The following is a 17,387-nucleotide window of genomic DNA, read 5'->3' as shown; positions in this document are numbered from 1 at the left end:
TACTGGTTCAGTCACAATCTGGGACTGCTGGCTCCTAACCACTTGCCTGCCTGGCTGCCTGATTGCCCCTAACTACTCTGCCTGCCAGCACGATCACCCTCAACTACCTTCCTCTGTAGACCTGGTTGCCCACAACTGTCCTCCCCTGCTGACAATCTTGTGACAATGTAGGGGCGGCCATCTTGTGATGCAAGGGTGTGAGGGTCAATTTGCATATTATCTCTTTATTAAATAGGATCATAAAATAAGACAGAAAAATAAGGATCCTGTGTACTGTAAGTGATATATCTATATAGAAAATAGAAACCAGAATCTTTAAGTACTCCCTTTCCCATATAATCTCTTCCTTAGGTTATATTTGGAAGAAAAACATGAACCATCTAATTTCTACTATTTTAGAAAATTAAGAGTAGTCCATTGTATTCTCTGAAATCTAGGTGTAATTTCTTTTCTTTCTTTTTTTTTTTTTTTTTTTTTTTTTTTTTTTACATATTTTATTGATTTTTTTACAGAGAGGAAGGGAGAGAGATAGAGAGTTAGAAACATCGACGAGAGAGGGTCATTGATCAGCTGCCTCTTGCACGCCTCCCCCCCCCCACTGGGGATGTGCCCGCAATCAAGGTACATGCCTTTGACTGGAATCAAACCCGGGACCTTTCAGTTCGCAGGCCGACGCTCTATCCACTGAGCCAAAATGGTCTCGGCAATCTAGGTGTAATTTCAAATAGAACATAGAACAAAATATGAATGAGGAAATGGATTCAATCAAATTTAAAAACATGTTGCAATATACTGTTAGTAGATCAAGTAGAATGATTTTGTCTTATTTGAATAAGTTATTACTTACGAGTGATAACTTGTTTACATCCTTATAGGAGATAAATTTGGTAAACTTGCCAATAATGAAAGAAACCAAATTAGAAAGTCCTATGTCCCAGTTTCCTTACAGAAGATAATGAAAACATATTACATGATTCATAGTTGTTGTTTTTTTTACAGTGATTACATATTATTGACAATTGGTTGAAACATCACAGCCTAGCATGATGAACATTGCCTAAATATGTAAGAAATTTTTCAACTATTCTTAAAGTTTTGAACCTGGGCTTCAGAGATCATAGAGAACATATGGAAGGCAGCTGGAAAAACACCAGGTGTTAGATTGGTGGGGGTCATGCTGGACTTGGATTTAGCAACCTTGGCACCTGAGTTCTGGCTAGGACAGAAATCAGAGCCAACACTTATTTATTTATTTATAAAATCACAGAGGTGGAAGAAGTAATTTGTAGGAGAAATGGGCTTATGAAACAAGTTATAAAGGTAAAGGAAGGGCCCTTGGAGTTTGGGAGTGAGGGAACTAATGGTAAGTGCCTGGGGACAGCGAAAGGAGAGGGGAAGGCAGGGAGTCCTCCTGGGAGGGAAAGTGCACTGGGTCCTCATTCTAAAGGTTTTAAGGGTGGAGATTTTAGGGGAGGTCCCAAGGTAAGATCTTAACAGAATAATTAGCAGTTTTCCAGGTATGACTTTTCAGGGTCTAGGTCTTCACTGATTGACTGGTTGGCACCAGGGCAAGCAGTCATTATCCAATGCAGCTGATTCTCAGGTCAGCCATGGGGCCACTTGTCTAGTTTTGCTGCTTTTCTGGGCCTGGAGCTGAAATGCAACTGAGGCCTAGATGTTACCTCTAGGGAGAAAAGGTCAGGGGATCCAAACTGTAAGACCAGTGATATGTTAGGGGAAGAAAGGTCATCCAGGGGGTGAGGTCCCACTCTACCATTGTCCTTTGATAGGCACCTGGGGCTTTCCACCCTGGTGCCCTTCTGTATCTGTCCTATCGTCCTTGCTCTGCTCATGTCTGTCTAACTGCCTATCATCTAAGTAAAATTATATGCAATATTTTTCTATGTGTATGTATGCATGCATTTTTCTAAGAAAAGTATCCATAATCTTCAACAGAATATCAAAGGAATTTGTGTCTCAAAAGAACCACACATACCACTGCTAGCTTTTCTTCTTGGCAAGTTAAAAAATAAAAGGAATAATTTTAAACTTTAAGTTCTTATACATTTTAAATTCATTTTCTTTCTTTAGATTGAAGATTATAGGAGTAAGGAATTAAAGCATTTTAAAATTTATACTAATAATTTATTTTGAGTGGGCATGAAGGTAGGTAAGTAGGTAGGCCTGTAATTGAATGAGTCAATGAGTTATGTACATACATATAAGATAAACTCATCTTAGATATTTTGAGGATTTTCTTTGAGGATAGGTAGGTCAAATTCTATTAGTGAATTTCCATAGATTGTTAGCTCTTAGTTACTCCAGATTTTGTAAAGTATTATATGAAATAGATGGGTAACTAGAGCTTAAAAGTACTTTTTTCCTTAATTTTAATCCATATTATACCACAGGCATTCTGCCATTATATTTTGACTAGATGCCCAATGCATGAAGATTCTAGCAAGAATGGGCCTTCCTTCCCCTGGCTGCCAGCACCGCCTTCGCTCTGATTGGAGCTACCTTTCTGCTTTCCCACACTGCAGAGAGGCCTGGAGTGGCTTGTGTGGTGCAGAATGCCTGTGTCATCACCACGGTGACAACAAAAGCAAGCGTCCTGCCCCAGCAGCTTGGTGCCTATGTATGCAAATTAACCCATCATGTTTATTGGGTTAATTTGCATACTCACTCCTTATTGGCTGGTGGGTATCACGAAGGTACAGCCAATTTGCTTCTTTTTCTTTTATTAGTGTGGATTTTTTTTAAATCAAATATAAAATGCATATTATTTTCTATAGGTTATTCTTGCAATTCAGGAAAGATTTAGGTACATTTCTAAGGAAATAATATATAATTGGCAGTGGGAAAAGGATAATGGGGAAGAAACCCCTTTAAGAACTTACTACAAAGAGTAACTAAGAGTGTGTCTGATTTTTTTCACAAACGTGTAAAGTAATGATCTTAACAGAGTGCCTGCGTGCTCAGTGACAGATTATTATTATTATTACACAGATTTCACAAAAAATAACATTATGCATTAATAAAAAGTGTTCCATCAAATTCATTTACTATAATGCAAACTTGGAGACATGTGTGGGGCTATATTGTAAACTATTAGAGAAAACCATTTTTCACATGAGTGAAATTTAAAATCACTATATCTTAACTAGATAACTTTCTCTATTGTGCTTTTATTACTTCCCCAGTTAAATATGCGGATATTAGCAACTTCTAATCAATTATTTACATGTGAGTAAGCAAATTGATAAATATCTTGATTTTGTACCTTATTTGGCATCTCCTCCTCTTTTAAAAATAAACTATTTGGTATAAACTCACAAAATCAAATGAATCCACTCAAAGTGCCTTTAATGATTGACTTCATAGTCAATACATTCCATACACATGCCAGTGGAATTAGGGTTAACTAATGCACCATTTACATCCTTAGTAACTGGGGAATGTTCCAATTCAACAAGCTTGTACTCCACCATCCTGAGATTTACCAGGATTTGTTTCTGGATGATGACTGATTGTGGGGAATTAATTAACATATCCTGAGAAAGGCTGCTGACTGTAAGAGTGTTAACAGTATTGTGCTTATATGACCAAGTAGAAGAGGATGATCTTACTAGTACAAAAACAGTCGAATCTGATGATGACATTTCACTAATGTTTCTCTGTAAGAGGAGGAAATCATACATATGTAGTTTACTAAGTTTAGCAATTTACAAATACTACCAAATAACAACTTGCTTAGTCTTGGTTACTAAAATCAACTGCCTGTGCTACCCTAACAATTGGAAATTAAGAACCTGTTGAATTATTACATTGATTTGGAAATATGCTATTACCAAACGCAGACCGATGGGGGAAATATATAAAAGTGCCCCTTTAATGCTAAAATGGCATATCCTTGCTTTACACTTCTTGGGCCCTCCAGCAGGTCCATATTTGGACTCAGTCTGACTCTTACCTAAAAGTACTTCATTTGCAACTTTAAATATCACCAAGAATATCACATTTTGGCTTGAATTATTTGTGAATGCCCCTAAAGTTCTCATAAATATGGCTGAAAAGGAAAATACAGAAGAGGAAGAGGAAAACAGGAACATAGGGGCAGTAAAAACCAAAGAGAGAAGGTACAGATTCTTAAAACAGGAGGCAGTGGTGGAGAATGGGCACTTCAAGCTGTACTTTTCAAGTGGGTAAAAAGCTGACCATATCACTTAGTGACCTTTTTTTTTTTTTTTTTTTTTTTTTTTTTTTTTTTTTTAACAACAGATCGCAGTTGTCAAATCACTGGTCAAGATGAGACAAGTGGGGGGGCGGTAAAGAATAAACATCTGGGGCTCTATCAAGAGAACAAGGGGAATGAGGCGGCCTTCCCTTACGCTTATTGTACCATTTTACTATATTCCTACTTTCTTGTACAATTCCCACCCCCACCCACCGCATCAATGTATTTACCTAGTTTCATCTTTTTACAATCTCTCTTACACACTTTACCTGAAGCTGTTTTTTTCAAGAAAGAAACACATAGGTGAACAAAACTCCACCAATTAGGAGCAACAGGATATTCATGGCTCCTCTTCCTCCTCTTCTCTCTCTCTCTCAGGCACTCGAGGGAACTCCAGAAGCCTCCGGCCAGTGTACTGGTCTTCCTACACTGCCTGGTGCTACTGGGTTACTTGTCAACGCCCCGCCTTATATTCTGGAGGGCACATGACCTCACAATTGAGCATGTACGTCACAATTTGATGACGCATAATCCCACGTGGGGGAAACCAGACCACGTGTAAGAGCTAGATGGGGTGAGTTTAGGATTTCCAGGAAGCTGAAATATGGTAGAGAAGTACAGACACCGAATTGGCTGATTAAATGCAGTATTTGAAAAGTGCTATTCCCTCTTCTCTTTCTTCTTTTTAAAGACATGTTTGTCTGTACTGCAACTACTACTCCATTATTCATTTAAAAAACAAGTTAAAAAACAATATAGAAATGTACCATAAAAAGTAGTTACCCACAAATTATAAGACTTTGTCAGAGACCTCCTCCATGCTCCCATTCCTATTTTAGGATTCACTCCAACTCTATAGAATTTAGATAATCATGTAAATTTGTGTTACTGTACAGTTTAAAAAATAATTCAACAGACATTTCACCAAAATAATTCTCACAATATTTTGGGCTTTAGGTGTTTCTAATACTTTTGGAAGTGCAGAAATAGATTCAGGCGTTAAGTAAACTCATTTGAAACTAATACCTAAAATCCACAGTGTGAGTCCTAAGAGAAACAATTGCATTCCCTCACCTTCATCCCCAACCTTGCAATCTTTTTACCTCCACTGGTTGACTTATGAACATAAAGTATTTCATATTTTCCAACCAAGGAATTGAACACTGTGTTTGGAATAGTATTCATGAAAACTAACAGATACAGAAAACATTGTTCTATACAAGTTAGAAATGTTCAAGAAATTCGGGTAAATGTACAAGATGACACTGAACTAAAAAAGAAAAAGCTAGGATAATCTCCAGATGAGTGTCAAACTGCAGCTCACTAACTTCTTGGGGAGTAACTCATCTTCATATACTAGTGGATAGTATGGAGAGGAATTACATGTATAAACTTTTCATACCAAACTTCCCAATTATGAGTTCAAAGCTTAGATTTATTTATCCAATAAGTATTTATTATATATCCAAACAAAGGCTAGGCACTCTGATGTATTCCGGGAGCATTATTATGTGCAAAAAAAATAAAGTCTCTGCTCACCTGCAATATGCATTCAAGAATGGGATACAGATATTAATCAAATGCCCACAGAAATTAATGTAAAAGTGCTAAGATAAGCATGTATCATGCTTGTAGTTCTCTGAGCTTTCTGGATCTTGAATTCGTGTATAACATTAAGTTGGAGAAAATTATTAGTTCTTATTGCTGCAAATATTTCTCCTTCTCCCCCTTCTCCCCTCATCTCTTACTCCTCCTCCTCTCATTCTGGTAATCCCATTATGAATGTTACACTTTTTGTAGTTGTCTCTGAGTCTTTGGTACTCTATTCTGGTCTTTTTATCAGGTTTTTTCTCTTTATATTTAATATCTCTTTATTTTTTTCAGTTACATTTAGTGTAAAATATTAGTTTCAGGTGTACAACCTCATTATTATATATAAATATATAATTTATGAAGTGATCACCCCAGTAAATCTAGAATTCCATCTGACATCATACCTAGTTATCACAGTATTGTTGACTATATTCCCTATGCTGTACTTTACAAGCCTGTGACTATTTTATAACTACCAATTTGTACTTATTAATCCTGTCACCTTTTTACCCACCCACCCCAAATCTGGCAATTGTCAAAATGTTCTCTATGTACGAGTCTGTTTCTGTTTGTTTACTTTATTTTTTAGATTCCATATATAAGTGAAATCATCTGGCATTTGTCTTTCTATCTAACTTATTTCACCCAGCACAATACCTTCTTATCCTCTAGGTTTCTCCATGTTATTGCTGATGGCAACATTTTATTATTTATTGTAACTGAATCATATTCTATTGTATATATGAACACTTCTTTAACCATTCATCTATTGATGAGAACTTGGGTTGCTTCCATATTTTGGCTATTGTAAACAATGCTGCAACAAACATAGAGATGTATATGTCTTTAATTTAGTGTTTTCTTTGATAAATACCCAGAAATGTAATTTCTGGAATGCTCTTTGTCTTTATATAGTCATTGTTTTGAAGTCTATTTTGTCTGGTATAAGTATTGCTACCCTAGTTTTTTTTTTTGTTTCCATTTTCATAAAATATCTTTTCCATTCCTTTACTTTCAGCCTCCGTGTCTTTTGATGTGAAATGAGTCGCTTGTAGATAGCATATGTAAGGGTTTTATTTTGTTATCCATTAAGCTAATGTATACCTCTTGATTGGAACATTTAACCCATTTGAATTTAACATAGTTACTGATAAAAATTTATTTATTGCCACTTTATTATTCATGTCTCTTTTTTTTTTCTTAAAAAAGTCCCTTTAACATTTCCTGTAATACTGATTTGGTGGTGATGAGAAGCTCTTTATCTATCTTCTGGGAAGCTCTTTATCTATCCTTCAATTCTAAACAGTAACTTGGCTGGGTGTGTAGAGTAATCTTGGTTGTAGGTCCTTACTTTTCATCACTTTGAATATTTCATGTCACTTCCTCTGGCCTGCAAAGTTTCTATTGAGAAATTTGCTGATAGTCTTATGGGAGCTCCCTCATCAGTAATTAGCTGCTTTTCTCTTGCTGCTTTTAAGATAATTTATCTTTAACTTTTTGCATTTTAATTATAATGTGTCCTGGTGTCAGCCTCTTTGGGTTTATCTTGTTTGGGACTCAGCGCTTCCTGGACTTAAATGTTTATTTCCCTCACCAGGTTACAGAAGTTTTCCATCATTATTTCTTTAAAGAGGTCTCAAATTTCTTACTCTCTCTTTTCTTCTTCTGGCACCCTCATGATGCAAATGTTGGTACACTTTAAGTTGTCCGAAAGGCTCCTTAAACTATCCTCATTTTTTGGACTCTTTTTTTTTTTTTTCTGTTCTGATTGGGTATTTACTGCTTCATTATCTAAAAAAAAATCTCTTATTTGCTGGGACCAGTTTGGCTCAGTGGATAGAGTGTCGGCCTGTGGACTGAAAGGTCCCGGGTTCGATTCTGGGCAAGGGCATGCACCTTGGTTGTGGGCACATCCCCAGTAGGGGGTGTGCAAGAGGCAGCTGATCGATGATTCTCTCTCATCGATGTTTCTAACTCTCTATCCCTCTCTCTTCCTCTCTGTGAAAAATCAATAAAATATATATTTTTAAAAAATCTCTTATTTGATATTCTGCTTCATCTATTGCACTGTTGATAGCCTGTAATGTAGTCTTCATATCAGTTCATGCACTCTTCATTTATGACTGATTCTTTTTAATGTTTCCTATTTCTTTCTTGAAGTTTTAAGTTCCTCTACTTTTCCCCTAAGTTCATCAAGCATCATTATAACCAGTGTTTTGAACTCTGCATCTTGTACATTGCTTGTCTCCATTTTGTTTAGTTCTTTTTCTGGAGTTTTGTTCTGTTATTTCATGTAGGACATGTTTCTTTCTCTCCTCATTTTGGCTGCCTCCCTGTGCTTGCTTCTGTATACTAGGTAGAGCTACTATGTCTCCCAGCAGAATGGACTTATATAGTAGTGGCATAGTCTCCTTGGTCACCTGAGCTGGGCATTCCAGGTGCACACCCTTTGCCCATGTGCATGCTCCCTTCTGTTGTAGTTGAGCCTTGATTGTTATTGGTACATGATTGGCTGACCCTCCAGCCAATCAGCTTTGAGGATGGGCTACAATCATAATGGAGGAGCTGCTGTTCAGGGCCCACTCCATGGAATAGGTGTCACTTCAACAAGGTTCCAATGCTCAACAAGTTAGCCTCTTGAGTGTAATTTGTGAAGGTGGTTGGATGGTGCTTCAATGTGGTCCGAAGTTGTGTACTGGGGGCACTGACTCTGGGGTCTCTCATAGGTGTAGGCCAAGGTCAGCTGCCACCTGTGCCTTTTCGTAGGCCTGGCAGCCTGAGCTACAAAGAGATCTTCAGATGATTGATACTTGTGCTGGGCTTGAAGGTGCCCAGAAGAGGACAAGCTGTGAAACAAGGCTGGCTATCACTAGTGCCAGGCTAGGGCCATGTAGTATTTCCAAGACAGATGCTGCTTATTTTAGAGATGTTAGGACATTTTTAGCATGAGACAAGACAGTCCATTTGTATGGAAAAGACTACTAGAAACAGCGTGGTTGAGTTCACAAGTTGAGTGGGACTATTACTGGACAGGGGCCAGCCAGAACAGGCCTTCCTCAGGCTGAACTGTAATGTGTGAGTCCTTTACTTCATGTAGGAAATATTTTGCAACATGAATACAGATAGGTTTGAGAGTATGTTTATTAATGTTGGGGACAATGAAACAAAGAAATAAATTAGGATAGAAGAAAGAACAAGGGAAACTGAGGGCAGTGTTCTGCTTTGGCTCTCTAGAAATGTTATAGGAGAGAAGTGAGCCAAGGTGAAGATGCTGTTAGCTAAGAGAAAAAGGGGCCTTTGGAGACAGGATCAGGGGGTGAGCCCTGATCAAGCTACCACTGCCCACCACTCCTATGGCTGCAAGTCTTATGGGGACCCTTAGAATTCAGGAAGAAATAAAAAGTTCATGCCCAGGAAGGGATGTGGGCATGCTCTAGACTAGAGCAAATCCCCATTGAGTCTTTGCCTGAGGTCTTTTTATACATTTTTTTCCCCTGCAGGCAAGAGTTTTAGGGGAGGGTTTCACTAGAATATCCATCAGCTTTCCAGGTGCATTTTTAATATGCTGAAGCATTAAATTGAGTGTATAGGGAAGTTTTGGGTTATTCTTTGGTCCATTTTACTCTCTTACTTTTACCTTAAGTCTGGCATTAATGAGGTTTTTGTTATTTGTTCCCCAACTTCATCTGTCCTTGTTTAGCTGGCACAAATGGCATTAACTGGGCCATTGTTCTCTATTTCCTCAGGCCAGAGTGATTTAAACTATGCATTTTCTGGTTAGGGAGGAGGGTATAAATCATTTGCTCTTAAGTTTTCTTGGTTAAGGAAGATAAGGCCTTGAAGTTCATAAACTGGCTGCAAACTGCCCAAATTGTTTAGATTTTCTTAGCCTCTTACTCTCCTTTTTCAGGGTGAGGTCTCAGGGAACCATTAGGGCAGGGTGAATAGTGTGAGCCAGGTTGACAGTGCCTATTGCCAGCTCTGTAGAGGGAGCTTAGCAAGGGAACAATGACTTCTGCCACCACTTCTCTCTTGGAGAAAGCTGCCTCTCCAGATTTTACCCTGAGGCCAGTATGTCCCTGGCACCTTTTGAGCTGCTGCCCCAGTGCTGGAGCTCAGAGTGTGTGAGTCTGAGTAGGTCAGAGGACCAGCTTTTTAAGAGGACCACCTGGGACTTCAGCAGCCCATTGTCTCACTAAACCACAGTCCCTGCTGGTTTTTAGAGCTTGAAGTTATGGGGGACTTCTCTTCCCGACATTAGAGCCCTGGCTGGTGTGGGGCTGGGATCATTGCTCCTCAGGGGGAACCCCTGCAACTGAGATATCTCTCATTTCATCTGCCACATATGGATATGTGACCAGCCTGTTCAGTGTCTCTCCCCCTCCTTCCAGTTTCAATGTTACTTCTGTATATCCTTCATTATAGAACTTCTGTTCAGCCAGATTTCAGAAAGTTCTGAATGATGGTTGTTCTGAAGTTGTAATTTTCGTGAGGTTGTGGGAGGTTGCAATTACTACATTTACCTACTCTACCATCTTGACTGAAAGCCCACCTTTTAGTTTTGGAGATTTCTATTGACAAATCTCAGAGATTCTTTCCTCAGCCATGTCCTCTCTTTGATATCCCATCAAAGACATCTTTTATTTCCATTATAGTGTTTTTGACCTCTAGTGTTTTTTTCTTATACTTTCCATTTCTCTGCTTATATTACTCATCTCTTCTTGCATGCTGTCTACTTTTTGCATTAGAGCCTTAAGTATATCAATCATAGTTTTTTCAACTTCACAGTCGTATAATTCTATCATATATATATATTTCTATTTATTTTTTAGAGAGAGTGGAAGGAAGGGGGAGAGAGAGAGAAGCATTGATGTGTGAGAGACACATTGATTGGTTGCCTTCTGCACTCTCCCAACCAAAGCCAGAGAGAGATCGAATCTGCAACCGAAGTACTGTATGTGCCCTTGACTGCAATTGAACCCAAAACATTCAGTCTGTGGGCCAACGCTCTAATCACTGAGCACCAGCTAGGGCAATAAAGTTCTGTTTAGGTCTTAGTGTTTTAGTGAGCTTGTACCTGTAGATTGTAAACTTTATATGTGCTTCTTAGTCTTCTCACCACTACCTTAGGTGGGACTGGAGGGCTGGAGTGGTTGGAGTTCACTATTTCCTTTCTCTTATATGAAAAGCTAAATCAGGCTAGAGCTTAGTATTTGCTTTCTTTCATGGAAGGCCAAAGCCTGCTTGAATTTGGTATTTCTACTCTCCCATGTTATTTAACCTATGAAAAAAAACCAAGCAGGTTACTCACTGATGAAATAATTTAGACTGTGAGCAAACCTTGATAAGAATTATAGAACTCTCTAGCATTTTTCATGATTCTTTTTTTTTATTCCCTTGCCAGAAGCACTAAAGGATTTTTCTCCAGTATTCAGTGTGATAACCTGGTAGAACACTAGGTAGTAAAACTCTCAGGAGTTGGGGGCTGCTAATGCCTTGCTACCCCTGAAGTTCTTATCTCTCAGTCATGTCCACACTGAATCGCCAACAATTTATCAATTACAGTTCATGTTTTCTTACCCCAGCACTTTTCCAACAGATCTTGCCATTTGATGATTTCTGTGCTGGTAACTGGTGATTTGTTGTTTTGTTTTTTTAAATATATTTTTATTGATTTCAGCAAGAAAGGGAAAGGGAGAGAGAGATAAAAACAGCAATAAAGAGAGAGAATTATCGATTGGCTGTCTCCTGCATGTCCCTACTGGGGATGAAGCCCAAAACCCTGGCATCTGCCCTGACTGGGAATCAAACTTGACCTCTTGGTTCATAGGTTATCACTCAACCATTGAGCCACACAGGGGAAATGTTTGGATGTGAACTTCCTATTGATTTTGAAGTTTGTTCAGCTTTTACTGTTGTAAGGATGGGGTGGCAACTTTCAAGCTTCTTACATGGTGAACTGGAAACCTGAAATCTCCAAGATTTTTATATCAATATTCATAAAGGATATTAGTCTGTAACCTCCCTCCCTCCTTCTTTCCCTCCCTCCCTCCCTCTCTCCTTCCCTCCTTCCTTCCTTTCTTTTATAGTGCCTTTGACTGACTTTGGTATTAGGGTTATGCTGGCTACATAGAAGGCACAGAAAGTCTTCTATCCTCTTAAAATTTTTCAAAGAGTTTGAAGAACGCTGTTAATAATTCTTTAAATAATTGGTAGAATTAATCAGTGTAGCCATCTGCTCCTGTACTTCCTTTTGAAGGTTTTTGATTATAGTTTAAATCTCCTTACTAGTTATAGGTGCATTTATATTTTCTGTTTTTTCATATCTTTGCAGATTGTGTGTCTCCAGGAATTTAAACATTTTGTCTAGGTTATTCAATTTGTTGGGTTATGGCTGTTCATAGTAATCTTTTACAATCCATTTTATTTATGTAAAATCAGAAGTAATGTTCACTATTTTCTTTCTGATTTTTGTTATTTGTATCTTATTTCTTTTTTTCTTAGTGAATCCAGCTTTTTCTTGTTTTGATATTCTTTATTTCCCTTATTTCTGCTCTAATATTTATTATTTCCATCTTTGTGATGACACTGGGTTTAGTATGTTCTTCTTTTTCTAGCTCCTTAAGGTATAAAGATAGGATGCTGATTCAAAGGTGTTTTCTTTTAATATAACATTTAAAGCTATACATTTCCTGCTCAGTACTGACATTGCTATGCCCCATAAATTTTAGTATGTTGTGTTTTCACATCAATCTGCCTGAAGATATTATCTAATTTTCTTTGTGAAAAATCCAAATATTTGTGAAACTATGAACCATTGGTTGTTTAAAAGTATATCATTTAATTGCCATATATTGGTGAATTTATCAGTTTTCCTTCTACTAATTTCTAGTTTTATCCATTGTGATCAGAAAATATACTTTGTATGATTCAACCTTTATATATTTATTAAGACATATTTTATGGCCTAACCTATGGTCTATCATGGAGAATGTTTCATGTGCACCTGAGAAAAATATGCATTCAGCTATTGTTGAGTGGAGTTTTCTGTATATGTCTGGTGGGTTCAATTAATCTATAATGTTGTTCAAATCCTCTATTTCCTCATTGATTTTGTCCTAGTTTTAAGAGAGGTATTTAAGTTTCCTACTATTATTACAGGACTCTATTTTTGCCTTTAATTCTATTAATGATTGCTTCATATATTTAGGAATTCTGGTGTTTGGTGCATACATGTGTATATTTGTGATATCTTCTTTCTGTTTTGACCATTTTATCCTACATAATAAAAGCCTAATATGCAAATTGTCCCCTCAGGCAGTTGTTCGACTGCTTGCTATGATGTGCGCTGACCACCAGGGGGAGGAATGGAACATGGCAGCATCGGCAACTTGGTGCTGGCAGTGGGTGGCAGTGGAGGTTCTGCCAGCACCAATGGGCCCTGATGAGAGCAGGACTGTGGCAGGATGGTGGAGCAGGTTGAGTGGGCAGTGCCAGGCCAAGGTGAATGCTAACAAGGCCCTGATCACCCCGCTGATTGCCCCACAGACAGCAACCAGCAGCCAGAAGGCCCTGATCTCCAGATCGATCAGGACCAGGCCCTGGGCTGGGACAGGGAACTAGAGGTGGGTGGTAACTACCAACCTTCCATGGCACCCAGGTGGGGGGCTGTGACCTCTCACTGGCTACCTGGGAGTGGGGGTGATGGGGATGGAGGTGAGAATGTGCAGTGTCTACCTAGCTCACTCTCATTCCACCTGCTAACCTCCCCTAGGATGCCAGGGCACAAGCACCAGGGAAGTCCCCATGTTCAGGTGCCAGGTGCCCATGAGGAGCCTACCCTGCACCCGCATGGCATCTTCTGGGTGAGCCAGGCCACAGCCGTCAGAACTGCAGGAGCTGGTCTGCAAGACTGGTAGGAGAGAGAGTGCTACCCACCTTGCTTTTATGCAGCACCACTGAGCAGCCCAGAGGCCCATGCTGCACCCTGGCCCATGGCATCCTGCTGTGTTCACGCATCTCTGCACGGGGACTTGGGCTCCGTTACTCAGGCAGAGGGGTGCAGGTGGGATCCCAGGGATCCAGCTGCTGCCCAGGGCCCAGAGGTCAGCTGGGACCTTCCCTTCCAAGCCAGATACTCATGCTTCAGTCGCCCACCAGGCCTAGGAATGACACCTGTGCATGAATTTTGTGCACCCAGCCTCTATTGATTATATAATGTCTTTCTTTCTTTCTAGGAACAATTTTTGACTAAAGGTTTCTTTTGACTGATATTAGTATATCCAACAATGCTCTTTTTTATTATTTGCATAAAATATCTTCTTATATCTTTTTGATGTCAACCTCAGCATGAACTTATATCTAAAATTACATTTTTAGACAACATATACTTGTATTCTGTTTATTAATACATTCTGCCATTCTATGTCTTTTGAATAGGGTATTTAATTCATTTATAGTTGAAGCAATTAGTAGATGTACGACAGGTATTTAATCCACTCATTCGCTGATGGGCACTTAGGCTATTTCCAAATCTTAGCTATGGTAAATTGTGCCGCTATGAACATAGGGGTGCATATATCCTTTCTGATTGGTGCTTCTAGTTTCTTGGGATATATTCATAGAAGTGGGATCACTGGGTCAAATGAGAGTTCCATTTTTAGTTTTTTTGAGGAAACTCCATACTGTTCTCCACAGTGGCTGCACCAGTCTGCATTTCCACTAGCAATGCACAAAGGTTCCCTTTTCTCCGCATCCTCACCAGCACTTGTCATTTGTTGATTTCTTTATGATAACCATGACAGGTGTGAGATGGTACCACATTGTCATTTTAATTTGCATCTCTCCAATGATTTGAACATGTTTTCATATATCTCTTGGCCTTCCTTATGTCTGTCCTTCGAAAATTATCTATTTAGTTCATTTGCCCATTTTTTAAATTGGGTTGTTTATCTTCCTTTTGTTAAGTTATATGAGTTCCTTGTAAATGTTGGAGATAAACCATTATCGGTGATAACATTGGCAATTATGTTCTCCCATGCAGTGGGCTTTCTTGTTGTTTTATTGATGGTTTCTTTGCTTTTACAGTTTTCAATGTGATCACTTGGTTGTCGTAGATCTTTGACTGGCTTATAGATTTCCTATGAAGTAATTTTAGTGAATATCTAGTTGCTAATTTGATATTTCCATAGGAAAGTGTGGGATTTTCAGTCCACCATCTTGTTATCATCTACCATCTAATGATTTTTAAACTATGGCATGACAACTGGTAGCAATAATTGAAAGTATAGAATCTTCCAACCTGTGAGAGACATAAATAAATAAAGTAAATAAAATGGACAGTACACACTTTATTTTCTCAACTTTCAATTTTGTTACCTTCTGTTGATTAGATGTCATTTTTTCCTTTTTTCTTCTCTTCTCTTCTCTTCTCTTCTCTTCTCTTCTCTTCTCTTCTCTTCTCATTTTCTTTTCCACTTAACACTAACAACTGAAGAACCTCCTCCTTTGTTTCCATACTTCAGGGAACAATAGGCATCTTTCCAACATATAACCTTAGAATTGTCACACATCTGATTTATTGGTTTTTTAAAATATATATTTTATTGATTTTTTACAGAGAGGAAGGAAGAGGGATAGAGAGTTAGAAACATCGATGAGAGAGAATCATTGACCAGCTGCCTCTTGCACACCCACTTCTGGGGATGTGCCCACAACCAAGGTACATGCCCTTGACTGGAATCGAACCCAGGACCTTTCAGTCCACAGGCTGACACTCTATCCACTGAGCCAAACCGGTTTCGGCTGATTTATTGTCTAAATTAGCTGTAGTCACACCCTGGCCTGTTTGGTTCAGTAGATAGTCAGCCTGTGGACCAAAGTATCTTGAGTTCAATTCTGGTCAAAGGCATGCGTGCAGAAGGCAACCAATCGACGTGCTTTTCTCACGTTGATGTTTCTTTCTGTTTTTTCCTCTCTCCCTAAAAATCAATAGAAAAATATCCTTGGTTGAGGATTAACCCCCTCCACCACCTCCAATCAATCAATCAATCAATCACTCAGCTGTAGTCACATTTTTGTATGTATGTGTGAAACTGAGGTTTACTGCCTCTATACCACCTCCCAAATTTCTAGAGGAAATATACTTAGCATTCTTTGGTGATAATCTTATACATATCTGGGGCTGGCTTTTGCTCACTTCTCTTTCTCTTTTTACCCCCTCTTCCTCTCTTCTATCTTTTGGAAATGCTAATGTTTAATTGCTCAGTTTTTTTTTGTTATTATGTAAAAACTCTAGGAATATGTTCATTCCTGATAAATGTTAATGGTATGTGTTTTGTGGCATCAAATATGCTGGTGCTCAAAGTTTCTTCTTCACTAAAACTGTATATTGGGTGAAAAATTTTAACTGTGACTGCAAACAGTGGCCTAAGTTGGTAGGTAAAAACAAAGAAGAAAAATGAGACTCAGAGTTTGGGGGATGATTTTAGAAGTAGAGAGTTTTATGAATTGTATTATAAAACATGAAAAATATTCCAAAGAAACAGATGACACTTTGAAAAATTTTACTGATTTATTTTTAGTGTGATAACAATTTTTTGTCTTCTTACTGATTTTAACACCATGTAAAAGTAATACCATAGATATAACATTCTAATTAGTATAAGACTTAAAATTAATTGATCAAAGTTTAAAATATTCAAATTTTCTACTTTTTAAAAATAGATAAAATAAATTGTCATTATTGTTTCCACAAATAGTTTTAAATTATTAAAATAAAAATTTTGTTGAACTAAATGAATTTGCAACAATGAGTATATTTTATAGAATTTAGTCTTGTAATGTTTATAATGTTCCAAATTGGCTTATATTTTAAGTTCCACATGCTTAGTTAATTTTGTGTCCTTAAATTCATATTAAATTTAGTTAATTAGTAAATCTTTTTTTGTTATCTGGACAATTTCAGGAAAATGTTCAAAGCTTTGGTCACTACACACAGTTTTCATTCACCCTTGTTCCATATATATATATATCCGCTATAAATTAACAAGTTTAAAAGTATTGGGTAGTATTAATATATGGGTTTATTGTTACTTTAAAATTGTATACATATCCACTGTGAATACCCCCAGGAGGTCCTTCTCCCTTGGGCTCTGTTTAGGGGCTCTCTCCAGGTGGGATAAGGTGGGCTCTGTTTATGGCTGTGCCTGTTGATGTACACTCTCCTTCCACAATGTTGTATAGAAAATCAGGACTTGATATACCTACAGCTTCTCAGAGTCCTGAAGACAATGACTGAGGAGACAAGCAATGCAGGAAACATCTGGTAAAAAAAATTATAAAATAAATTTAAACAGTAAAAATAATTATATGTAACATGAAATATGTGGTATTGACAATTATTGATTTCTTGGCTTCTAGTTTTTCTCTGGAAAAAAAAAACACCCAAGTTTTAATTGTTTGGTTGGTTCTTTAGTAAAGATAAATGATATATGTAATAGTTACAGAGAGAAATGAACATATAGGAGATAATGGATATAACTTAAGTTTTTGTTTA

The 17,387-nt window shown here is 37.9% G+C and overlaps 1 protein-coding gene, 1 long non-coding RNA gene and 1 other non-coding gene across 3 annotated transcripts; 2 read left to right on the top strand and 1 right to left on the bottom strand.

The window, feature by feature from the left end:
- Positions 1-241: 241 nt before the first annotated feature.
- On the top strand, positions 242-2,055 carry LOC118717039. Its single transcript, XR_004987318.1, has 2 exons — positions 242-437; positions 713-2,055. It is a non-coding gene; the product is annotated as an uncharacterized LOC118717039 (long non-coding RNA).
- Positions 2,056-3,349: 1,294 nt separating this feature from the next.
- On the bottom strand, positions 3,350-4,742 carry CT83 (cancer/testis antigen 83). Its single transcript, XM_036434623.2, is given in 2 exon segments — positions 3,350-3,677; positions 4,507-4,742. Coding segments are annotated over 2 exon segments (387 nt in total). The 5' UTR covers positions 4,582-4,742; the 3' UTR covers positions 3,350-3,365.
- A 12,212-nt stretch (positions 4,743-16,954) lies between these two features.
- LOC118717041 lies at positions 16,955-17,155 on the top strand. Its single transcript, XR_004987319.1, has one exon. It is a non-coding gene; the product is annotated as a small nucleolar RNA SNORA73 family (small nucleolar RNA).
- Positions 17,156-17,387: the final 232 nt, after the last annotated feature.

Source organism: Pipistrellus kuhlii, unplaced genomic scaffold (assembly GCF_014108245.1).
Source record: "Pipistrellus kuhlii isolate mPipKuh1 unplaced genomic scaffold, mPipKuh1.p scaffold_m20_p_129, whole genome shotgun sequence".
Lineage (NCBI taxonomy): Eukaryota > Metazoa > Chordata > Mammalia > Chiroptera > Vespertilionidae > Pipistrellus > Pipistrellus kuhlii.
This window is presented reverse-complemented; position numbering and strand designations above follow the sequence as displayed.